Source organism: Uranotaenia lowii, chromosome 2 (genome assembly GCF_029784155.1).
Source record: "Uranotaenia lowii strain MFRU-FL chromosome 2, ASM2978415v1, whole genome shotgun sequence".
Classification (NCBI taxonomy): Eukaryota; Metazoa; Arthropoda; class Insecta; order Diptera; family Culicidae; genus Uranotaenia; species Uranotaenia lowii.
This window is the reverse complement of record NC_073692.1, coordinates 21273248-21299998: the sequence shown is the minus strand read 5'-3', so window position 1 is coordinate 21299998 and position 26751 is coordinate 21273248. Positions and strand designations below refer to the sequence as shown.

General features: G+C 35.4%; 3 protein-coding genes across 24 annotated transcripts in view; 2 read left to right on the top strand and 1 right to left on the bottom strand.

Moving 5' to 3' along the window:
- The window catches only part of LOC129746877 (potassium voltage-gated channel protein Shaw), a 470858-nt gene that overhangs the window by 68261 nt on the left and 375846 nt on the right, over positions 1-26751 (top strand). The gene's annotated exons all lie outside the window — the stretch shown is intronic.
- Positions 1-26751, top strand: part of LOC129746878 (potassium voltage-gated channel protein Shaw-like) — a 423808-nt gene that overhangs the window by 237224 nt on the left and 159833 nt on the right. The window lies entirely within an intron of this gene.
- Positions 2682-19414, bottom strand: LOC129746880 (uncharacterized). Of its 10 annotated transcripts, none has more exons than XM_055740801.1 (12): positions 13965-19414; positions 13735-13906; positions 13319-13669; positions 11134-11275; positions 9637-9776; positions 8645-8781; positions 8192-8582; positions 7373-8127; positions 7078-7243; positions 6479-7015; positions 5684-6415; positions 2756-3296 (listed from the first exon to the last, which is right to left on the bottom strand). In XM_055740801.1, the coding sequence occupies exon 1, from the start codon at positions 15884-15886 to the stop codon at positions 14483-14485; it is 1404 nt and encodes a 467-aa protein (XP_055596776.1). In that variant the 5' UTR covers positions 15887-19414; the 3' UTR covers positions 2756-3296; positions 5684-6415; positions 6479-7015; positions 7078-7243; positions 7373-8127; positions 8192-8582; positions 8645-8781; positions 9637-9776; positions 11134-11275; positions 13319-13669; positions 13735-13906; positions 13965-14482. The 10 variants fall into 10 exon arrangements, with proteins under 10 accessions (XP_055596781.1, XP_055596771.1, XP_055596772.1 ...); XM_055740802.1 differs by having other exon boundaries at positions 8645-8778; XM_055740796.1 differs by having other exon boundaries at positions 2684-3296; positions 8645-9776.

The window sequence follows — 26751 nt, the reverse complement described above, 5'->3', positions numbered from 1 at the left end:
TTACAAGGAGAAAGTTTTGGATAAGGATCGAATTCTAGATCAGGTTTAGGATTAAAGTTCAGATTTTAGATCAAAATTTTTATCATAAATTGATTCAAGTTTTGGATAAGTTGCAAGATCTGGATCAGAACATGATTCCATTTCAAAATCAGAATCAGTATCAGGATCATAATTAGAGCGGAACAATTTTCAAATCCTTATTCTGTCACTCGGAGTTGAAACATCACGAGGGGGGACAATAAAAAAAATAAAAAAAAAACTTGAATAAATCGCACGAAAGCTTGTATGCAACAAAGTTGCATATTATATAATTGCACAAAACCTTTCAATCAAGTTATTTTTTATCGACGAATTCAATAAATTCAAGAATATAAAAGGTTTAATAACCACCATATTTCAATATTTGTTATTTAGCTATGTAATATTTTGGATATTAGATTTTTTCTTCTTGAAATTTACAAAAAATACTTCAAACTGTATTTATTCCCCCCTTCGGGTTTTTGAAAATTTTTTAGGGAGGGGGGGTGGACTTAAGAAGAAATGAATATTTGTTCCAGTATTATCATGATCAAAGTTTTAATAAGGGTCATATTTCGTTTAACAATTTTATTGAAAACGCAGGTTTCAGTGATGGAATAGGGTTATATTTATTCAGTTTCATCTGTGAGTTCATTAGAATACAACTTTATGATTTAGCAATTGCAAATTGTCGCTTTCCACTTCTTATATTCCCTAACCAGAAAAATACTCATTTCTCAATGAGTAAAATGATACTTCTACCCAGAATATCTGGCAACACTGTTGTGTTACCACGAACCCAATTTGAGTAGTCTCGCTGAATCGTGAGATGACTTTTGTACCGCGATCATTATCATCACCTGTCATCAGCAATCATTGATCCATTGTTCTCGATTGCAAATAGGACACAAAGTATGTGGAGAACCAAACAAACAATGTTTTTGTACTGCTCGTGGCAGTAGAACTCGTTTGTGCCTGTGCCGGATGCCGTTAGGAAACCGTAACTTTCAACATCTCTCCTTAATTCGTAAATTGAAAATTCTGAACAGTTTCGCGTGCCTCGTCTTTGCCCTCGCCTTAGCCTTCGTGAACGCATCAGCTGACTGATCCTCAGTTGAGATGTGGATGCAAGGGATACAGTCCTCCATTAACGTGAAAGGAGTGCTAACCACACCCAATTCACCAAGGAAGTGTGTTAGCCAATAACCTTTCTTCACCGCATGGCACTGGGCTCCATTCTCAGCTTCGGTGATGACAGACTGACCGAGTCACGATACTAACGTTTCGTTGACCACAAAATAAGATTCACGAAGATCGTGTCGTGTTTTGGTGTTACACCAACGCCATAACAGGATGGTATTGCAGGACACGCTAAGGCCTTGCCAATGCCTATTCTTTGGACTGGCCTGGTATGTGCTGTGTGCGCTAACCGCAATACAATATTTTTCACTCGATTTTTACTCCTTGAGTATAGTTCCGATGAGCCTATGGACACGGGTAGCCCTCTCAGAGGGTTGCTGAATTATTAGACGAGACAAACTGGCAATCAGCTTTTGAAGATCTGAATGTCGATGATGATCTTTCATCAAGAATAGACTCTCCCGCACTTTTGGAAGTTCTTCTACTTAGCGTTCAACCTCGTGGTTTGAGGAATCGGGATCTTCAGCTCTTTGTTCCTGTTAGATTAAACAATTACGGGGTAAACTCTGCAATAATTGGCGTCATCAAGACTTTCAACCGCTTCTCAGAGCATTTTGATTTTGACGTTTCGAAGGTTGTATTCCGAAGAAGAATTCTTAGTGTTCAAAGTTCAGTGTAGATTTGTATTTGTAGTTAGTCTCTTTATTTTAAATATCATTTGGATCAATATATGATCTGTTGATTTAATAATAATAATAAAATCTGCTTTCTACGGTCAGTTTTGGAGCGTACTACGTGAACACACGCCCCATAAACGATCTTCCCACCGTACGTCTTATAATCTTCTCTGGTGGAACTCTGAACTGCGAATAAACCGCAATTTGGTCCGAAAAGCTCGCAAACACTACTTCCGAAGCAAAACGGATAATTATAAAGCACACCTATTGAGACTAGAGAACGAGTTCCACCTTTGAACGATACATCCAGAATATTGAACGTCATATAAAGCAAGACCCCTTTACTTTTTGGAAGTATATCAATAGCCGCCGTCTCACAAACATTGTTCCTTCATCTGTCACGTACATCGGGTACTGCTAGAGAGTCAGCTGATTTGTTTGCCGAATTTTTCAGCAGTGTGTATAGTTTGCAAACCTTAAACTGATATACGAAAGGCTATATTCAGCAGCTAAACCGATACTCACCGAATACCAGCACGGATTTGTAAAGAAAAAAACCCGGTTTAATACACTTAACAGTGGATTTGAGCCTTTCTTTCAGATTCCAAACATATTAGTTTTGCGTGTTTTAATCTATAACGGTAGAATGTTTACAAAAATCACTTTTGTAAATGATTTTCGTTAAATGAAGCTATCAAACGGAATAAACTATAGGGGATAAAAAAGGATTTTTGAAAAATTATAAGATTTTATGTTACAATCGATAAAAACGATTTTTTGTTACGATCGAGAGAGAAACTCAAAAATAAATAAACGATTATTTTATAACAAACAAACGCCTGCACGAATTCTCGCCTTAAATTTGCATATTTAGGAAGCAATGGATCGAAAAGCCGTAATGTAGAGCCTTCGTGTGTACATTGTTGTCTGAATATGAATACGAATTTTTAATTGGAATATTTTCTTTAAAAGTGGGGTAAAAATATTGATTTGTATAATCATTGTCATTTTTATTATAATTTATTCTCAACTCGCATCTTTACTCTTAACATTATTATTATTATTTATAAGAGACCTTTTAACCACCCGGGTCGTTCGGGTACATTGATTTTGATTAAAATTAAGCGAATTTTAATTGATAAGAACGATATTCATTGTGTTTGTTCTTGCGTAAAAGTTATTTCCCAAAACTCATCCGGGATCGAATCAATTGAAACATTTCTTTTTTTCTTTTTAGGTGTTTTTGTTGTTTTCAAATCTTGATTTAATGTTTTGCTGTCATCCAGAGAGCTATTGGCAGCTCGACTACGCCGTTTCTTACGTTTATTTACATCCTGTTTCTTTTGACCGTTTTCTGGCCCAGTCTGAGTTTTATTGTCGTCTATTTTTACAAAAGACGGCTCAGCTTCAGATACTGCCTTTTTCAAATAACCGCGTAGAGTGTTCATGTTGTACATACACCTGAAAATAAAATTAAGCTCTTGAAAAAGTTTGTTTACGAAAAAAAATTGAATTGAACAACGCTTTAACCCTTTCCTTCCCACGAGGTTTTTCACGTTTTAAAAATAGAAATATTGGTTTACAGTTAAAGTTCTAGAACAAAAGATGCATAATTTAAGCCTACTTTAATGATCCATTTGATAAATTTGGGTTTTGAGGTTGATCATATGTGTTCCATTGGGAAGATAACAACACATAGGGTGCAAATGAAAAACAGGAAATAATTGCAAAAAAACATGGAATTTCATCACTTCATTGGTCACAAACTAAAACGATCCTATTTGATGAAAAACTTCTTTGGTATACGCATCCCTCGAAAGTCTATTTATTGAAATATCTGAAATTTTCATTTTTTCCTTGAACAATTGGCCACCATGACACTTTGCGCAAGGGAAACAAAACATGCCGTTTTTCGAGAAAATCTCGAACTTTTACAAATATTTTAAGACATGTGGTCATTTAAGCAGATGAATTAACTATCCTGAAGCGAATTTTTTTGTTGACGAAATGATTTTCTTGAGTATTGATAAGAAGCTTCCCAAGAAGAAAAGTACGTTTTGTTCCCAGTGTATCACCAGTGATCCACTTTACTTACTCAAAAATTTATATGTTTTAGTTGAAATCTAAGTAAACCATCATTTGATTCTGCTTGCATAAGCAACCTTCTGCACGTCAGTATTTTTATTTCAAGGAAATTATAAAAACTTGTCAAGTTATTGAGCAACAAATGACGACTTGATTTAAATTCGAAAAAAATCCGACTTTTTTGCAGCTTTTGATCTGCCAAGCAAAACCTAGCGAACCGATTTTCTTCAAATTTTGTGCAATGTTTCTTTACTCATATTCGGTGAGAAAATGGTGTTGATCCAAAGCGCCCAGTTCAAATGCGAGCTGTGCAAAGTTGTGGATCACCTGTGCTACCATGGGAAGGAAAGGGTTAAGCAAGGATGCCGTAAAATATTTGTTAAAGAAAAACGGAGAACATTGCAACATACTTTATGAACAGAGCTGCGAATGGTTAGTGTCAGCCAACCAATATCAGTCGACTTTGATACTTGCATATCTATGTCATGTGATAATGATTTTTGTTCAGCGACATAAGCTAACAATGTCATGACCAATTTGAACGAATATCAGTTTTCTTGCTATAAATTTAGCTTCTTACGGTCATGGATTACATTTCGACAGGCTCCTGCAATGATATAGAATCCGTGTGTGCATCTCTCACATTTAAGCTTTTTTTTTCTCAAATTGGAGCTTTTCATCTCCTATGCTCTCAAGGCAAAAAAAGCTAAGATCTAAGGGAAAAAACTTAAGAAACGATATTCACAAACACTTCACATTCACAAATATATGTTGGTCACATGATTCATAGACAAATCCTATATCATTGCAGCAGAGTCATTTTTACAACTGTTGCTCCACAAATAACGTAAAATCCATCCTAACACAACCAGAAATCAAAATAGAAAGATAACAGTGTGTTATGCGAGTGGAGAAAAACAATGTCATGAAAAATTTACATTTCTGCCTGACTTTTTTCGATGACATTGACTACTAGACGTTGTTTAGGATCAAATGAAATCGACTGAAAATTACCAGTCTTGTTTATTGATGATAATATCAATTTTTTTAAATTGAACTCAAAATTTGTTAAAACAGCTTGGTTTCCCGTGTTATTGAAAATTGCAGAAATCTTCTTTATTAAGGATTCTTTAAAATTACAGCCAAAAACTCGGAAGTGCCGAAGGGTATAGCTGAGATGACCAAGTGGAAAGTCTAAAATGATCGGCACTATTTTTTTGGGAAGAATGACAGCTTGCTATTAAATTCCTTGAAATAAAAAAAATGGTACTTTATATTTAACCATTTTTTTCGATCTTCTACTATTCGTATTTAAAAGTAGGTAGACGACCTAATAAAAAAACCCAAACAGGTTTGGTGTCGTAGAGATTCGAGTAACATCGTCGGATCAAAAGAAAACAAGTTATTTTTTTTTCATTAAATAAGTCAGCTTTTTAGGTAAAAGTGATGTTAAAAGTATGATTTTTCTTTTAGAATAAAACTTTTTAAACCTCAAAGGAATCACCCAATCCTAAATTAGTGTTAGAAGGTGTTCTGGCAATTATGAAAAACGAAAAAAAACCTAAGAGGCCAGGTGTCTCGAAGTCAGTCACACTGAGATCCTAGCGCCTCAATGATTTGAACATAGTTCATAAGAAACGACTGGGAAATCTTAATCAGAAATCGAATCTGGACCTCTAACCCTTATATGTTAACTAAATAACTCAACTAAAATCGAAAGAATTGAATCGGATTGTTGCATAATAAAAAGTTAATTTACGTACCTTATACGCAGCAACAATCGTTAAGGCACCAACAATCGACTTTTCACGCACTGACACTTTTCTTTTTGAATCTATTTCACCGTTTTTTACAGGAATAGAATGTAGACAACTTTCAGCGCCAATTCGAAATGAAATAAATGGAGGCTGCCAGCCTGAAGCCAGTCAACACAACGCCAACACGCTCGAAATTCTTTAACCAATTATCGTTAAAAAGTAACCATTTTCACACCCTTCCGCGTTAAGGGATTTTTTGACTGCTTCCATAGAAATCATTTTTTGACTTCTTTTGAGAAGTGGAAATATGGTTACTTTTTAACCGCAAGAAATTATTGCGGAGAAGTTGAAAAAACGGTTTATTTTAAACCATATCGCAGAATGGAAGGAAAACAGGTAATTTTTTTTCTTTAAAATACTAGAATTGGGATGTTTTCAACTGGAAAAAGAAAAAAGATGCGGGTTTAAAAGCAGCTTATTTATTTTTCTTCAAACTGCCGGCTCAACATTACCAGGTCCTCGCGAACCTTTTACTGGTGTTGCCTCCACAAAGATCAGGCATATTTACAGCCTTGGATGGCAATCATTAATAACTTAAGTCTGGTAGCAAGTACGTGTTCGGGATTCATTGACAAAAATGCCTGTATGTTACGAGCTACCTCCTGCAGGACCTTATGAATGTGTTCATTCATAATGTGGTCGAAGAAGGTCAGATTAACGATGGCGTCAGAGAGAAACCTGTTGAAGAAAAAGGTTTAAAATGTTTAAAACATCAACTGGAACGCAAGCAAAATTCCAAACCTGTGCTTAAGGTCGTTAATATTGGACATGTCGGCTGCAATCTGCTGAATCAGTGACAGCAGTATCCGTTGTTCTAGAGCACATGGATTGAACACCTGTTTGTAATTGGCGTGCTTTATTGTGAATCACACTATAGTTTCAAATCGTTGGACTGAAGAGCTATAACGAATGCATCGTTTATGCGCCCTGTGGCTAGCAGTTGCCGGATGTGTTCGGGATGACCCAAAAAAGCGGGCGCTGGAGTTTGTGCTTGCGACCGCACCGCTGACAATACTGAGTCCTCTAGAGAAGAGGCTTGGGCCTCCAAACCCTTATCGATTTCCGCCCTTACGTTTTCCCAAATCATTTTAAGCTAATTGCCTTGGAAATCATTCGAATCATTGCTTAGATCTTTACGCTAGGCTGCAACATTGGCGGGTTGGAATAGATCATTGACAGTTAAGTTCTGCCCAGTTTATTGAACGGTTTTTTTTAGCGCGGCTTCAAACTCTTCGTTCAGTTTTCTGCATGATAAATACGTTTCCGTTTTATCGAGGTCTGCAAGATGAAAATATAACAGTAAGAATCATGTATTTCAAAAGGATGACTTTGAACATTACATTCTTTTAACCCTGCTGAAAATTCTTTATTGAGCTGCCAAAACAGTTCTTGTGAGCATCACTCATAATTCGGTAAAATGATGTTTCGTAACGCTTCATGAAATGATGTTTCCATTGCTTTTCGAACACTCTTATAGACGGAATTACCGATAGCATCAATAGTTACCTGAAAATAAAAATAAAACAAATGACTCAATGTTCATACAATTTGCAATATTTTCACACCAGAAACAGAAATTCAAGACCAACGCGGTGATTTCGATTTAAAAAAAAAAAAGAAAACAATAATACTCACCTGATTACGCATAGTTTTTGTACACCCTCTTGGAGGGCACAATCGAATTTTTGCTGCAACTGCTCCCGATTCGGTTGACAATCTGGAGCGTCAATCTCGGTTCTAGTGAATTCATGATAGTAAAGTTTAAGCTGCTGAAATGTTTGCTGTACATAGTTCCGATTTTCTCACTATGAATATCGGACAAAGTGCGCTTCTCCGAACTGGTCTGCTCGATAATGTTGGATTCGATCTCCCGTAGAGTATCATTGAGTAACTTCGAATTATCTGTACGTATTTTTTGTAGATCGGACACTTGCGAACGCAGTTCAGTTATTTGTCGAGGAATTCTGCTACGTCTAACAGCCGATCCATTTTTTGAGTTAGTTCGTCCATCTGTTTGTTCGATTGTACAACAGCAATGCTGGGAAGCATGGAAGGCTGTGGAAGATCTTTCAACGGAGGAAGCGGCACTCCGGGAACCTTCGGCCATTCAATGGTTCTACTGCTAGGAGATTCATTGTCATCGTCGTCTATGTTTTTGAAATTTTACCGTGTTTCTTCGTCGTCGATGATTTCGTTTTCCAGATCATTCAACTCGTCATCATCACCAGCAATCTCATCGGTATCTTCCAAAAGGATATTGTCGGAATCATAGTGCTCATTAAGACAGTCGTTTTCTTTGAGCGATAAAAATTCCTGAACTTCATGCGATGGACTGGAGCCACCGCTAGCTAACATTTCTGCAGAAGGCATAGGCGGAACAGATGGCGTCACTAAGAAGGGAATTAACATTTCAAGTTTAGTAAACGGTAATGTTAAATAACTCAATATGCTTACCCAATAAAGTTATTTGTTGTAGTTCGACTAACTTGCGAACTTTAGCTTGTTCCTGTTCCTCTTTCATTATGCTGTTGACGATGTTGACGACAATCCCAGCTTGGATAACATGTGCATTATCCCTTCTGAGCGATATACTTGCCCCGGTGCCGGAACCCAGAATCAGCCGACCATGATTGATCAGAGTTCTGTTTTCCGATTCACGGACAGCGACTTACAGGCAGTTTTGTTCACTTCCCGCTTGATGTGGACCATTTGCTGTGCCATTCCCATGATGCTGATTTCTTCCGACCGGAGCTTTTCGGAGTGGCTTATTTCCCATTTTTGACTGATTTTCACCGACGGATATAGCCAAAATTTACCAAAAAATTGGCAAAATAATTTTGACAGGCTGAAAAAAAGTCCAATAGTTAAATAAATGAAATATTGAAAACCGAATACAAGAAAAATTACCAATCCAAGTTTTTTGCTTCTAGTACTGAATGAACCGGGAGTTTCCTGAGACAGCGATATCGACCGCAATTCCAGCAGAGACGCCGACCGACCAGCCCCAGCTTCATCCGAATCGCAGGAACAGATTTACTATACTACTATGAAACATTTTATTCGTGCGAAAAAAATACAAATTTTAATAAACGCGTTCGGTTTGCTCCACGGTTAAATCCAAAATGGCGAAGAAATGTTTCAACCATTTTGTGGTTAATACACGAGAACTGCCAAAATGGTTAAAATTTCGCAAAGAAATAATCTTTAAAAAAACAATATTGATAGTTTTTGAGAAAAAACCAGAAAATTGGTATAACCATATATGGTTAAATAAAAATGAGCGTGTACCTATATGCTGTTATGTATTACAGTGTGATCAAGAAAACCAAAATTCGGAAGGATAATTTATTCAAAATAAATCAGAAAATATATTTTATAGCAGCGACCGTTCTACCAAGTAGTTAAAGTTTGTATTTTGAAAATGATATTTAAATATTTCACAAATGTGGAAGACAAAATATAATTATGAGTGTAAATCTTAGTTTGTAAATATGTACATTAAGAATCGAAAATTTGAAATTGCATTCATAATTGTGAATTCAAGATTTTAATTCTAAATCAACGTTGTTTTTTATGGTTCGCAACACAAACTCCATACAAATAAGCACACAACTACATCCACGAGATATGAATTTCAATTATTAGCATATTTTATCATTAAACGCGGAAATTATTTTGTTGAATTGTGAGTGGGGATCTGAGCTATTTCTGTCTTATAGCTTGTACAGTGGTGTATAGTTCAAAATGTACCCAAGAACTATAATTTTTTTAAGAGATGCCTATTACTTCAAATCATATAAATTTTAGATATATAATGCAATCCGTTGTTTTCGAATCTTGGTTTAATGTTTTGCTGTCATCCAGAGAGCTATAGGCAGCTCAACTACGACGTTTCTTACGTTTGTTTACATCCTGTTTCTTTTGATCGTTTTCCAGCCCAATCTGAGTTTTATTGTCGTCGATTTTTTCAAAAGACGGCTTGGCTTCAGATACTGACTTTTTCAAATAACCACGTAAAGTGTTCATGTTGTACATAAACCTGAAAATAATATTAAGCTCTTGAAAAAGTTTGTTTACGGTAAAAGGAATTGAATTGAACAACGCTTTAAACAAGGATGCCGTAAAATATTTGTTAAAGAAAAACGGAGAACATTGCAACATACTTTATGAACAGAGCTGCGAATGGTTAGTGTCAGCCAACCAATATCAGTCGACTTTGATACTGCTTTGCATATCTATGTCATGTGATAATGATTTTTGTTCAGCGACATAAGCTAACAATGTCATGACCAATTTGAACGAATATCAGTTTTCTTGCTATAAATTTAGCTTCTTACGGTCATGGATTACATTTCGACAGGCTCCTGCAATGATATAGAATCCGTGTGTGCATCTCTCACATTTAAGCTATTTTTTCTCAAATTGGAGCTTTTCATCTCCTATGCTTTCAAGGCAAAAAAAGCTAAGATCTAAGGGAAAAAACTTAAGAAACGATATTCACAAACACTTCACATTCACAAATATATGTTGGTCACATGATTCATAGACAAATCCTATATCATTGCAGCAGAGTCATTTTTACAACTGTTGCTCCACAAATAACGTAAAATCCATCCTAACACAACCAGAAAACAAAATAGAAAGATAACAGTGTGTTATGCGAGTGGAGAACAACAATGTCATGAAAAGTTTACATTCCCGCCTGACTACTTTCGATGACATTGACTACTAGACGTTATTGAGGATCAAATGAAATTGACTAAAAGTTACCAGTCTTGTTAATGATGATAATATCAATTATTTAAATTGAACACAAAATTCGTTAAAACAGCTTGGTTTCCCGCGTTTTTGAAAATTGCAAAAAATCTTCTTTATTAAGGATTCTTAAAAATAGCTGTTCAAAGAATTCGATCATATTTCATTGATATATTGTTGATTGCTTTTTAAGTCATAATCATAATCAAAAATTACAGCCAAGATCTCGACAGTGCCGTAGGGTAAAGCTGGGATGAACAAGAGGAGAATCCAAAATTATTGGCACTATTTTTTTTTTTTTTGGGGAAGAATGACAGCTTGCTATTAATTCCTTGAAATAAAAAAAAAAAAAGTTGGTGCTTTATAATTAACAATTTTTTTCGATCGTATATAAAAAGTACATACACGACCTAATAAAAAAAAACCCAAAAAGGTATGGTGCCGGAGAGATGCGAGTAACATAATCAGCCACTCTGATCCTAGTGCCTCAATGATTTGAACATAGTTCATAAGAAACAACTAGAAAATCTTAATAGGAAATTGAATCTGGACCTCAAATCCTTATATATTAACTAAATAACTGAACTAAATTCGAAAGAATTGAATCGGATTGTTGCATAATAAAAAGTTAATTTACGTACCTTATACGCAGCAACAATCGTTAAGGCACCAACAATCGACTTTCCACGCACTGACACTTTTCTTTTTGAATCTATTTCACCGGAATAGAATGTAGACAACTTTCAGCGTCAACTCGAAATGAAATAAATGGAAGCTGCCAGCCTGGAAAAGGTATGTTTAGAATTGCTGTCAGTCAACCTGCCAGTCAGTCAACACAACGCCTACCTGTATGCTGTTATGTATTACACTGTGATCAAGAAAACCAAAATTCGGAAGGATAGTTAATCCAAAATAAATCAGATAATATATTTTATAACAGCGAGCGTTCTACCAAGGAGTTAAAATTTGTTTTTTGAAAATGAGATTGAAATATTTCAAAATGTAGATGACAAAATATAATTATGAGTGTAAATCTTAGTTTGTAAATATGTACATTATGAATCGTAAATTTGAAGTTGCGTTCATAATTATGTATTTAAGATTTTAATTCTAAATCAGAATATTGAATTTCAATCTGAAATCTGTACTGAATGATGATTTTTGAATTTGGACTGTGCATTACTACACCTAATTCTATAAACGATGTAAATATCAGCAATGTTAATGAAAATTAAGCTGTAATTTTCACTAAAGAGCATTCAATTTCAGCGAAATTTTTAGTATATAATAGTATCATAATATTTTAACGTTGTTTTTTATGGTTCGCAACACAAACTCCATACAAAGAAGCACACAATTAGATCCACGAAATGTAAAATCCAATTATTAGCATATTTTATCATTAAACGCGGAAACTATTTTGTTGAATTGTGAGGCGTCATCTGAGCTATTTCTGTCTTATAGCTTGTACAGTGGTGTTTAGTTCAAAATGTGCACAAGAACTATAATTTTGATTAGGAGATGCCTATTACTTCATATCATATGAATTTTAGATATATGATGCAATCCGGAAAAATATTCACATCGGTTGCGGTGGCCCAAGTAGGGATCCAACTATATTATTTTTTTTTTTTTTTCGAGAAAATCTATTACATTTGATGAGTTCTTTTCCACGTCAATAGAGGTTCGTTAAAAAATTAGGATTGAGAAGCCATCACCTCAAGAAACCATAAGCACTAACGAATTGTCAAAATGCTATCCAATAACAATCTTATCTGCCCTCTCTTAGCACTGTGAGTCAAATCTGGCGAAACTAACTGCTATATTGGCGCTTATGGTTACTTGGGACAGTCAATATAAAATAATTTTTACATTGTTGAGGGCTAAGCAGAAAAAGCGGGGAATAATTAGGTTAGCTCCTCCGTCATAAAAATCATTTTTCATAAAATTAATGTTTCATGGGAAACCTCCTTCTCACTGAATCTTATGCTTTGATTTAAATAAGTTGAATTAAAAATCGTCCTTTTTTATGGATCAGCAAAATATCCTATGTATTTGTTCTTGATAGAAGGTAAAAACTTACTTTGGCTTTGAAATAGTTCCATATTATGAGATCATAACGAAGGCAACCTTCTTTGGACCCCTGTTACTCTTGATGAGCCTAAATTTGAGATTTGGCATTATACACACACAACGCTTCTACCGAATGCCCTAGAGCTTGCGCCCAACTGTGAAAATTCTACCATCAGACGGAATTCGAACACCATCTTAACGCCGCCTTCAGTACTGTTATCTAACAAAGCCTCGAATATCAAATTTTTCGGGATAATATATAATCTAGGACCATTATTTTGTTACAATTTTCCATACACCCTAATGACATTTTCTTAACCCGAATTACAATTGAGGCGCTTGGGATCAGAGGGGTGCAAGTGCTTAGATGATTGTTTCGAGAAAACGCGCTTCAAAGTTGTGAAGGTGCTCGATTTTTCATGTATTTTCGAATTCGAGCAGTTTTAATTCAACCAAAAAAATTTCCAAAAAAATATAAAAAATCTCAATTATGCACCAAACACACATTTAAACATGAAGAATCGTTAGTCATGCCTACTTAGCTCGAATTTGATTATTCTGACACTTTCACCCCTCTGATTCTGAGGGCCTCAATTGTTAAAGGGTCATTAACAAATATTAATTATAGTAACCCTAATTAAATTGTCGCAAATGTGTACGGGGAGGAAACTGCACTTATTTAAAATATGGCCACAACACAAACAATCTTAATTTTGGCTTTCGTATTCAGTGGATCAATTTAGAAGAACTTACGATTTGGTCATCATCGGACACAGGCAACACGTAGCGATTCAAGACAGCTGACACCCTCGCCGACTTTCAGTGAGATTGAACAGCTTGTCGATGACGTGTTCGATGACAGGCTTATCCACAACACATAGTACGAACGATGTAGATTATGATGTACGAAAACTTGAGTACCGAAGTATCCGTTGCTACTCAGGACGACGAATGGTTTAGCAGATAAGCAACTTAAGCATCATACCTTCCTCGAATCCAGTCTTCGACCTTGCTATATTTTCCGATGGAATCAAAGGTTGGACTCCGTCTAATAGGTGTCGTAGCCATCGTTTTATCGCAGCAGATTTTCAGCAACATTGCCACCTGAAATGAGTGAGGTATTCCATTAATTAAGGACTGTTAGGCGTCGATGTCCCTATTATACGTACTTGTCATATACTGAATATTGAATCTAGGAACGGGGATGGTGATAATTTGTTCAACCTGCGGACAGCGACGGAAGCCGATTCCTGCCGGACAGCTGTGATATCTCTCCTTCCGGAACTATCTCTAGCTGACTGTGGTAAGACGAGGGTAATTTGGCTGCGTATTCCATTGTTGCTATTGGGAAGAAAAGTATTTAAAAAAATTGAATGGCTCGTTAAAATTTTGTACCTACCGGATGTATCTTTTTTTTTGCTTTTGTGGTTGCTGCTGCTGAGTGTATTGCAGAGAAGTGACACTGATGAATTTTCAACTTCTGCTGAAACAGCAGCTGTTGCTACTGAACTAGGTTTCCAGCTCAGCCGAGATGGCACCTGTCGATTGATTCGAGTGGTGTGATTCTCCATTCGTCGAATGGTCCTCTGGATGTTTAATACGGAAGGCAGGAAACACAGGAATTCCCACGGTGGAAATATTCGTGCTTCTGCTGTTTCACTTTGAGTCCCGCTTTGAATGATTTCTTCAATCCGGAGACGAACAGCACTTGCTGTCGCGGAAGAAAGAACGGCGACAAATAAAATTTTTAGCACTGAATGATTTTATTCCACGAAAGGATCGAATGTTTATTTGTGTGCGTGAGCGCACGCTTTAAAAAAAATAAAAATATGGGTGTGTGCGTTCACTTTGATTTTACGTGAAATTAATGAGTTATAGGGAAGTAAAGTATTTTCTACAGAACACACAAATTAATTTCTAAATTCTTTTGCGTGTAGGAAACAAATTGGCTCCGATGAACCTATGCTTATCTTTTTCACCCGATCTTTCCTTAATGGAGCTTTGCCTTTTCTGAATGTACGTGGCATTTCTTTCCCTGCACGTTGCCGCGTAATGTCCAGGATTTCCACAAGTACGACACTCCTCATTAGTTGCCGGACAAGTTCCAGATTTGTGGAACAAACGGTTACACCTATTGCAGCGAAAACGTTTTCCTTCTCCGGAAAAATGGTTCTCGCTTTCTTGTCGATACCTTTCCGGGTAATTCCAGCCCGCATCATTATATCGGCGTTTTGGCAGGTGTTTATTTCCACTGAACCGATTCCGTTCTCGCGACACCACGAATGCTCTGCTGGATTCAGCTACTCGTGACGGTTTCGGAATGTATGCCTCTTCTCGAGTCGCAGACTGTACAATAAAAGTCGTCTCATAGCCAAAAATTCTCGCCGCCTTTGCCACCTCACGGTTACGCATTCCTTTAAGTAGTTGCATTCGAATGAATCGATCCTGATCCGTTTGACTATAACGACAGAGACGCACTTTTTCCAAAAGACGTGCATGGAAGGCAATAGTTGGTTCATCAATGCCTTGTTGGAGATTGGAAAACATTTCATGTTCCGCCGTTACGTCGACCATTGATTGCAGATATTTTTCGATGTTTTTGACAAATAGGTTGTAGCAGTTTGGTTCGGTCAGACTTGGGCGAAGTCTCGCAGCCCTGGTAATTCCTTGGAGTTTCTCTCCCATCGAAAGGAACAATGTCTGAGCGCGCTTGACAGGGTCCGTCACATTTGCCAAGGAAGTAGCGATCTCAAACCGATCGATAAACCTGTTCCATTGTTCCCACATAGCGTTTGCCGGAACATCGTTTGGGAAAGGTTTTATATTTTCCCATCGAATACTACCAGAGTTTGCTGATGAACCTGGATTGACCTTCGCATTGTTCCAGCTTAGATCTTCATCAGAAAGCGCAGAACTTCTGACCGACTCGTCATCTTCACGAGAGCGATAAGTGTTCATCTCTTTAACTAATTTATCTATAGTATTCTGCAGTTTTTCTATCTTCTGGATGTATTCCTGGTTTTCACTTTTTTTATATTCACGTTTCTCGTTTATTGGAATTTCACGTTCTTCAAACTCCATGTCATCTGACGACCACTCGCCATACATTTCGCCGTATTCTTCGGGATCGCTGTTGGATTTAGGGGCCCGAACATATTTTCCGGCAGACGACATTTTCAAATGGTTTATTTTTTCAACGATTTTTTTTTCAAAATCTGTAAAAAGACAATGCATATTAACCATATTAAAACAATTGCAAAACGATTTGATAAGGCGTAGATAAAACTTTAAGCTAACTGTTATAGAAATTGTAAAATACATTGCATGAACCGTTAATTCCGAATTGATCGTATTTTTAATATGTTGTTAGGTTATGTATCTAACTGTTAAAAACTGTTAAAACTATCATATAGTAAAACTGTTCTGCAATCAGTTGCGATAACGTTCAAATACCACTCATGAATAACGTATTTTTGGAATTGTATTGTTTTTGTTAAAGTTATTCTTAAAATTTGCTTCCAGCTGAACATTTACAGTATAAGTAGTAAAACGATTTTATAAGACGTTCTTCCAACGTTATGTGTACCGAATTCTGAATAGTAATGGAACATAGCACACACACTTACAAACAAACATGTGCATTTTCAGTTTATTCACTTGTACGATGATATTATGGGCTCCTTTACCAGGAGGTCTAATTTCAACACATGGCCTGGATATTGGCGTAGCTGCTGGTCACTACTGGAATTTTTTTAGCGGTGTCGTGATCCGCTCAAAAATTTGCAGTAAATTTCCTAGCGGTCTCCCGATCCGCTCTACAGTTTTCTACAAAATTTCCTAGCGGTCTCCCGATCCGCTCAACAATTTTCAGCAAATTGCCTAGCGGTCTCCCGATCCGCTCTAAAGTTTTCCACAAATTTCCTAGCGGTCTCCCGATCCGCTCAACAATTTTCAGCAAATTTCCTAGCGGTCTCCCGATCCGCTCAACTATTTTCAGTAAATTTCCTAGCGGTCTCCCGATCCGCTCTACAGTTTACCACAAAATTTTTTAGCGGTCTCCCGATCCGCTCAACTATTTTCAGTAAATTTCCTAGCGGTCTCCCGATCCGCTCTTCAGTTTTCCACAAAATTTCCTAGCGGTCTCCCGATCCGCTCAACAATTTTCAGCAAATTTCCTAATGGTCTCCCGATCCGCTCAACTATTTTCAGTAAATTTCCTAGCGGTCTCCCGATCCGCTCTACAGTTTTCCACAAAATTTTCTAGCGGTCTCCCGATCCGCTCAACAATTTTCAGCAAATTGCCTAGCGGTCTCCCGATCCGCTCTAAAGTTTTCCACAAATTTCCTAGCGGTCTCCCGATCCGCTCAACAATTTTCAGCAAATTTCCTAACGGTCTCCAGATCCGCTCAACTATTTTCAGTAAATTTCCTAGCGGTCTCCCGATCCGCTCTACAGTTTACCACAAAATTTTTTAGCGGTCTCCCGATCCGCTCAACTATTTTCAGTAAATTTCCTAGCGGTCTCCCGATCCGCTCTTCAGTTTTCCACAAAATTTCCTAGCGGTCTCCCGATCCGCTCAACAATTTTCAGCAAATTTCCTAATGGTCTCCCGATCCGCTCAACTATTTTCAGTAAATTTCCTAGCGGTCTCCCGATCCACTCTACAGTTTTCCACAAAATTTTCTAGCGGTCTCCCGATCCGCTCAACAATTTTCAGCAAATTTCCTAGTGGTCTCCCGATCCGCTCAACTATTTTCAGTAAATTTCCTAGCGGTCTCCCGATCCACTCTACAGTTTTCCACAAAATTTTCTAGCGGTCTCCCGATCCGCTCAACTATTTTCAGCAAATTTCCTAGTGGTCTCCCGATCCGCTCAACTATTTTCAGTAAATTTCCTAGCGGTCTCCCGATCCGCTCTACATTTTTCCACAAAGTTTCCTAGCGGTCTCCCGATCCGCTCTACAGTTTTCCACAAAATTTCCTAGTGGTCTCCTGATCCGCTCAAAAATTTACAGTAAATTTCCTAGCGTGTAAGGTAAAGCAATTGATCATTTTATTTCGCTTTGAGCAGTGATATCTTGTCAGCTTTATTCGGATTGACATTCGATCGAAACAATTGCGAGGTTTAACGTACGGTTAAATGTATGGTATGTATCGTATGGTATGAAATTTGAATAATAAAGTAATGATAATAATGATGATGATAATGTTCCCACCTCATTCCCCTACAACTATTTGAGCGTAGCGAGTAATATTTTCAAAAAGATTAAAAAGAACTTATTTTCAACAAGTCACATACCTTTACTGCTACAATTGTACTGAGAAACCTTTCAGATTTGGAACATTTAATGTAAAAACCGCGCAGTGCTCAAATATATGTAGACTTCTCTTTATTTTAGTTAAAAGACGGCAAAAAGCCACTGGAAATTCAACAACTATAAACATTATCATTATCATCATCATTATCATCGTCATCATTATCATTCTAGCGAATCGCAGCATAACTGTCTGTTTCTCGACACTACGTTCGATACACAAATACCAAAGTTTAACTGAGATCTGTAGTGACTTTTCTTATCAATGTTGACGCCTTACCAAAAATTTTATTTAAAATTAAACTGACTGTGCTTATACTCCAGGCATTTAATTTAACCTTGAAAGCTCTCAATGATATGGCACAGTGTAATAACAATATCACAATATCGCACGCAACACAACTTTTATGAACTGCACTCAATTTTAATCCACCAAATAATATGCTGCTTTGAATGGCATGTTTTAAATCGAAACCATTTGAACAAGTAAAAAATTAAGAAAACAGTTCCGTTTCTCTTACATCAATTACACTTATATTCGGAAACTCATATTTAGAATTAAGTTCTATTGGAAGAAGTACATTATAATGGGATGATCCGTAAATCAAAACAATCGGAGTGAATGATGCTACTGCTGGTCTAATTTCCAAACAATTAATTGGGGTTCCTTTGATAACGACAAAAATACTTCGCTGTAAAATAATACTCAATGCATATAAAGTGTCCGCATTACCCCAGGCACTGTCTTCACATGAAATACAAAGAAGTTTAAAAAATGATCCTGATTCAAGTAAATTTTCTCTGCCTTCAAAATAGGACTTATTTTGTAAAACGCTTCTGAATGCCAACGTTCGAAGAACATTTGACAAATTAGTATTCCCAATCAAAGAATATGAAATCGAATGAAACTGACAATTTCCATCTCTCGGAATTTCAATTTCAACAAATTCATCATGACAATACTGTTCATTCGCCCTCCTGTCGATATCTCGAAAATTATCAAAAATCTGAATTGGGCAAACTTTCAAATGCGTACAAGCAAGATCAAGTGATTCAGAATAATTTTCTAGCAATGACAAAATGCGGTATTCTGTATCTACATTAAAATCAATTGAAGTAACCAAAATATCTGATAACGCTTCATTCAAATTTCTAAAAAGTTCAGCGTTGGACCATTCTTCGTTTTCAAGTATCTGTGTTCTTGAATTTTCAATCAAAATATTAGCATCATTAAAAAGTTCTTCTGGAGGGTCATTGAAAAGTTCATTGTGGATGTTGTCATTGACAAAATTTGATAAAGAATTATCATAATACTCGCTTTCTAGAAATTCAGCAGAATCCAATTCCAATACTGTTTCACGAATTATTGCAAAGACTGGTTTGTGGTCAGAAAAATAAGACTCATATACACCAGTTGAAATATTTCTTATGTTCGAAAACACAATATCTAATCTTGAACCAAGATCTGTTGTAGGCTCGTTACAAACTAACTTATCAAAAAGATTCATTCTATTCAGGTATTTAACAAATTTTTTTGTTTCGTCACATGTACTGTTGAGATTGAAATTGAAATCTTCCTATCAATATGGTTGGGTCATTATTACCGTTGTGAATTGAATTGAATACAGATATAAATTCATTATAATTAATTTTAGGTGATTTATAGCCTGTAAGAAGCGAAAGATGTCTATATTTTAGAATCACTAAGTCGGTGTGGCCAACATATTTATTGAGGTTATTGGCTTTAAAAACCGTCTTATGACTTTCTACTGAAATTATTAAACCAATTTTCGCATAGCATATTATACCTTTTGCAATGCCACTCTTAACAAACAATGGAAGTGTTTGTCTATCTGATCGGTAAACAATATTAAAATTGGGTATATTTACTTCATCGTTTGTCAGGATACCCGTTTCAGAAAATACAATTATGTCACATCTCGAATACCATGCATCTGCGTTGATATACTTCAAATTTTCTCTTAAAGATCTAGAATTCTGATAAGCAATTACCAATCCTGTGTGAGTTGTTAAATTATTAAAAGATAAAGTTAATTGTCTATACGTCTTCAATCTTTCCGTTTCTTTCAAACAAGCTCTGATAGTAGGATTGTCGGCCATATTTCCCGGAAAATTTCCTAATATATAAAGGCCAGATAGTTTCGAAACACGACTCAAGGCAACATAAATCAACTGACGTGTCGAGTTCCCTTTCTTGCGTAAATCAACGCATACTTTTGAATATGTTTGTCCCTGACTTTTATGAATTGTAAGCGCTTCACAGGGAACTAATGGGAATTGATTTCGAGTAATTTGATAGTCACGTTGAAAATGATTAGTCAAACTATATCTTTGTCTTTCAATAGGCGTCCAGTTTTTGTTAAGATTCAAATTTTCTGTAAATTCATGAAATTTAAGTCGAGCTTTTCTGCCAACTTTCTTACTGTCAAAATTAAGATACACTATGATAGGTTTACTTGACTGTGGATTACAAAAAACAAATTCCAAAACTCCAGTTGCACCGTTTACGATACCATCCGATACATCTAGATTTGCAGTTACCATGTACTTGATACCTTTTTTGAATTGTATAGAATATGGATACCCTCCACAATCTCTGGTAGTTTTAGCCTTCCAAATATCAAGTTTCTTTAAAATTTGTTCTTCTTTCAAATTGCCTGTCAATTTATCTTCAGCCAAACTTAAAATTTCTGTTTCATTAGACTCTGCTATTTTTATGGCATTATATCTGTCAACATCCAAATTCGTATAGTACAACCTTATAGCGTCACTAGGTACTTCATTTTCAGCGACTTCTCTACTTTTAAAAATGTTGATGTCTGCAGCATTCATAGTTCCCTGGGCAAAATTGTTTAACGCATTAACAAAGTCTAAGTCGTCTTTCTGCCTCATGACCTCAGTTAATTCATAAAATTCAAAATCCGCCCATAAAGGGGAAAGATCCAACGTCACCAAACAATCTCTGGGAGGGTTAAAAATGAATCTATCTTTGACCGGCGGAAGTTGTCGGAAATCTCCTACGGTTATTACAGATAAACCACCAAAACTTTCATCAACTCCTGTAATTTGGCGCAATCTTGTATCTATACGACTGAAAATGGTACTTCCAACCATTGATATTTCATCTATAACGATCAATTTACAATGTAACAACTGTTGACGTAAATTATTTGCGACGTCCATAGGTAAATCTGGAATGTTTCTAGTTTCAGTCAAAGGTAAGGCAAAGGCTGAGTGCAAAGTATTCCTCCAATTAAAAAGGCAGCTTTGCCAGAAAACGCGCTCAATAACACTTTGACAGAATCTGATGATTGCCAAACTGAGGTTTCAACACAGTACTCCAGAAAATATGTAATCAATTGATATATTGTTGATATAACTAAACTTTTTCCCACACCTGCTGAGCCGGAAATGAAAATTTAAAAGGTAACTTTTTCAGTTTAAAACATTTGTAAATATGAATTACAATTTCTCTTTGTCTGTTATTCAGCTTTCTTAGATTTTCAAGAAGATCACGTTTGTTTACTTTCGGAGGAGCAGAATACACAAATGGAGTAAAAGTTTTCGGTCTATCAATACCTCCTTGTACAAGAATATCAATTTCATGATCTTTAGACAACTGATTTTGTTCAAATTCGGAAATTTCTTCGTTTTCTAATTCTGCTCTATTATCATTTGCGGCTTCTATTGCTTTGTCTATTACATCATCTGACAGTATTTGAAATTTAGAACGATTTCTAGTAATAACACCTAGGTTATTATTATACACTTCCAACCAGTTCACTGTTTCAATTTCATTGATTTCATTTCTCCAAGGATAGAATAGAAGTAGTTGCTCTCGATAATAATTGTCGGGATCTTGTTCGATTTTGTATCGATTATATCTCAGAATTCGAGCTATTTTTCTTCTCTTATGGTTAGGATTTTCTCTATCTACTTCTGTTTCTTCAATGTCCTCTTCTTCATCAGAAATCTCTGACCTGTTTTTATCAGAACGTCTTTTTCCTTTAGTTTTAAAATAAAATGCAGCGTACTCAGCTAAACAAATGTTCTGTAAATCTACCCGTTCCGCATAATATGTTATGATATCTTTACCAGCGATATCAGTACTATCTTTGCACATTGATCTTAATTGTTTTTCTGATTTAAGAAAAACTACTCTATCTTCAGATTTACAGGTGCTGATATATATATGAGTTCGACTGAAATGGGACAAAGGAATACTTAAACAGTGATAAATAGCTTCGCTGACACTCATTAGATTCGAATTGATAAATTTGTTAGCAATTGTTCTTAACTTTTCAAGATAAGTAGTATTTCTTTTATCTAATTCATTTTGCAGTTCTTTCAATTGCTTCGAGAGTCCCGATTCAGACTTAGCTATGTAATCAACAATGTATGCTGCAACGCCGTATTCATCTAGAATAAGCTGCAAATCTGTATTTGACTCCATTAAATTCAATATTATTGGATTATAAGAATTGATATCAACTTCACAACTCCTGCGTTTGTAAAATATTGTAACTTTACTTATAGAAGCTCTTAAAGCGGTGATGTAATCATCTTTTGTCAAATCTAAGCTATCTAAAATTTCTTCAAAACTAAGATTTGATCTTTCTTTACTTGAATATAGAACTTCCATCGTTTCTTTTATTCTCTGTAGATTTTTCTTAACCGCTGCAGAAACTTCGTTCTTGGGCAATGGTATAAGAATTTTAGTTTCTGCTAGAACAAACTTTGGAAAATTAAATCTACAAGTGTTTTTATTACTTCGTCCTTTTGAACATGTATCAGTATGCTTGTGACGCAAATATTTACAAAGTGGATTATCAGCATCATACTGACATGTGATAAATGTGTCTGCAAACTTTTCAAAAGCTTTTATACTATCTTCATTATTTAAATCTAGACAAGGTGCATCTTCAATAAACAGTAACATATGGTCATGGGGAGATCCCCTCATTTGAAATTCGCGCCTTCGATAAAAATCTGATATTTTATACGGTTGGAATGGGCCTGAGCTTTGTTTCATTAGTTTCATTAGCTCAGTAATTTTAAAATCATAGTACAATGCTGAGTATACAGGATTTTCTTTGATAAGATCGTGTTTTTGTTGTTCCGGAAGGTTAAGAGCTTGCAATAACGAAATTTGTTTCCCTGTAGTCTTTAATACCAAACCTTGTATCAATTCAGGCCATTTATTTTCAACTGCAGACACGGTTAAGAAAAACATTGGTTTTCCGCACTGCCGCAACATTGCAAAAAGATTCTTTTTCTTGGCGCTCCAAAAACTTGGAGAACACCTGATGTGCTTTAAAAAATTCAACCCATCATTATGCTGCCTAAGCTCTGCAATAAACTGGGGATTTAGTGCTTCCTCAACTGTAACACCTTTAGCATTAGATTTCTTTTTTAATGTAAGTGTAGTTGAACTAAGAACTTCTGATTCCAATTTGATTTTGGCCAAATATAAAATTCTGAATGCAGAAATTTTTACTGTGTGACAACGTACTTCCCATTTAATTAAATCAGATCTTGTAATATTTTTGTTAAGTATTTGCCTTTTTTTTCCAGCGAAAATTTTTGGAAAACAAAAACATTCAACATCTGGTTGAATGTGAACCGAAACAGGCCAGTGATTTTGTCCTGGGGCCATAACAATAGTGGCATGTTGTGCAGTTTGTTGATTGAAGTCGAAAAGTAAACATTCATCGTCATCATCCACCAAGTGTTCATAAAATTCATCGTCAACCTCTAAATCGTCTAATTGTAAATTCGAATTCACCTCTTGTTCAAAGCCAGAAAAGGGTTGATTATTCCTAATATTACCTTCGTCACTTGAAGCAACTTGATTTTCACCGTCAACTAAATTTATGACATTGTTCTGATTGATTTCTTCCGTGAGAGTTCTCATTCCATAAGAAGAAACTTGTATATCATGTCTTTTGTATAATTCAGTATTTTTCAAGTAATCAAGAGCTTCTGATACATATGACACACGGACCAATCCACTTATATATGTGGAAGAGTGACCCATATGTCGTTTGAATTCCACCGGTATAGGTATAACATCAAGATTATTTAGTTGTCTTGGCAAAGACGAAACCATTAGGGGCACACTACTAGGCACATGAATTGCACTCCCTTTCATTCCAAGCTGTGGATTACAAGCACGTTTTGACATGAGAACAACCTTTTGGAAAGCAACATAAGGAGAAACTATTCTTTCTTCAATATCATTAAGTCTTGTAATGCATTCGGGAACCGGCGGTAATTTTAAGCCCCAACTTGAAGCAAGCTTGGGAATTTTACCTTCTTTTACATATTTAATGCAAGTTTTACACAGAAAATTACAAGAATTTTGAAAATAATAATTCAAGGTTTGTGAATCGCAAGTATTCTGAACGTTTTCGTTTTTCAGAATTTTATCAATTATCTGTTTAGAAATTTTTTGAACACTCTTAAAGAAAAATGAACCCTCGCAGCTTGCGCATACATAACTGGGCATCTGCTTTCTATTCTCAATGAATTCCCTTATTGATTTCGATTGAATATCATTCGAACGAATTAGAAGGTTGTAGTATTTGTCTCGATGAGCTATGAATTCATTCATTCTTTGCTCCCGTCGTGATAATCTGTTGCGTGCATTTTCATTAACATGATACGTTTCATTGCTTCTCTGTAAACGTATATTCAACAAATTTGAAGGATTCGGCACAGCTTGGACGTTTACGTGTCTTAAACGTTTTTCTGCTAATTTGCATAAAATATTATTCTTCTCTCTTGCATAGTATTCCATGTTTTCATTTCTTATCTTACGCATACGAAATCTGTTTATTTTTTTTTCATTTTCGTAATAGCTCATATCTGCTCTTATTTCTCGAATCCTTTTAGCATTTTTTTCTCGAATGATTGAAGAAATTTCAATATCTCTTCTTTTCCTCTGATATCGAAACTGTATTTTTTGTTGTTCTTGCTCTTCATATGAGTTATCTTCGTTTACAATAGGATAAGCATAATCATCAATTGCTTCTGCATGATTCAAAATTTCTCTTTGTCGATTTTCTTCACTGTAACAATTTTGATTTGTTTGTATTTCTTCCAAAATTGTTGCGTTTGGTTGATTAGAAAAACTGACATCTGATTTTTCTTTTTTGCTCATTTATAACGGAAGCAAGTTTTTTAATGTACTTTTGCTTATTGTGTAAACGAAGTTTTTTTGCTTTGTATTCCGATGAATATTTTTTGGTGCGAGACATGTTTAAAAACTGAAATAAAAAATTTGAAAAAGTTTCAAGTTTAATATTTAGATTCGTTTAATTCTAACCAATGTTTATAAAAAAGAAATCATTAATTTAAATAAAATTAATTGAATATTATAAAATAAGGCAATCGTGATAAATTTAGTTAATCACCGAACGCTTTGAATTCTATCATTTTCAGAAAAAAGTTTTGATCTTTATTGATTATTTCGGAACGAAATTTGAATAAATTAGTTATAAATTTAGTAACCATAAAATAACCATATTTCTCATCAAAATAACTTCAAATGTGTTTGAAATCAAATAAACACCATTGCAGTATCCGAACAAAGTCATCTTATAAATGAGTGGGTGGAAACTTAAAATTAAAGGAAAGCTATTATAACTTAATAAAAATACAAAAACAAAAAATATATTTACGACCCTTAGAGCCAAAGGGGTATAGATGCATAAAAGAATAATTCGAGAAAACACGCTTTTAAGTTGTCGTTTTTTGGTCATTTTCCATATATTATTCAAAAATAGGTATTTTTGTTTCAAACGTAGAAGTGTTTAAGTAAATAGACTTAAAATTACCCGATAAAATTACCAAATTCATATTGAAATGTAAAAATTGTAAAGTATTGCTAACTCAAAATCGACCATATTTGCAATTATACCCCTTTGGCTCTGATGTCTTTTTTCAATCCAAATATTGAATATCAATCGATAATGTCAATATAATTTGTTCCGATAACACGATTTTAAAATAGAAACCAATCGAGGCGCCAGGATCAGATGAACATCATTTTCATTGGAATAATTAAATTTGACAGGTTTCCAAATTTAAGCCAAATACCATTTAAAGTACACAAAGGTAAGTAGGACGGTTTTTCATATAGTACAACTTAAATCTTTTAAGAAAATCAACAGTGGATCTATTTAGACAAAACTACGATCAATTTGATGCAGAATATGTTGTATACTAATACAGAAGATATAAGTATGATCGAGATAAGTTATCTCATTTTTCCTAGAATTTGTCGTCCCTCTGCTAGGTCCAGTGTTGACACAACTCGCGAAAGTTATCACTAGAACTAATGAACCGCTGGTTTCTTCACTTACTCTGCTTTATAAGGTAAGTAGGGATGGTAGATTTTCTCTATCTTCTGAATGATAGGATTGTTTCAATGTAAAGTTTGTCGCCAAGAACCCGCTAGATTAAAAATGCAATTGAAAATGATGCACATCATCTCGACATATCAGTTATAATTAAAAGTAAACCAAAAATCGCTGAAAACACCCGTTATTGTCGTAATCGTATCCGTTTCACAGTTATTAGATAGATTAAAAATGAATTAAACATTCTAAATTAAAAATTTGAAAAATAGTGCCCCGTGATGTTCAAACATTCATCGTCCCCAAATACCCCGGTGTACCTTTTAAGATGCAGGAAGACGATTGTGATTGATTGAGGCTAAATAAAATTGAACGAGATTTCGAAATCTGTAGAAATAACAGCTTATTTCCAAAAATTCAAAAATTTGATTATTTTATCATGTTTTCGAATATTCAAAACACATAAAAATCTCCAATAAAAATACCATGGA

Bases quoted from the DNA above. Each gene is read 5' to 3' on its own strand.
- LOC129746880 (XM_055740806.1), bottom strand. From the start codon at position 15,886: ATGTATTTTACAATTTCTATAACAGTTAGCTTAAAGTTTTATCTACGC.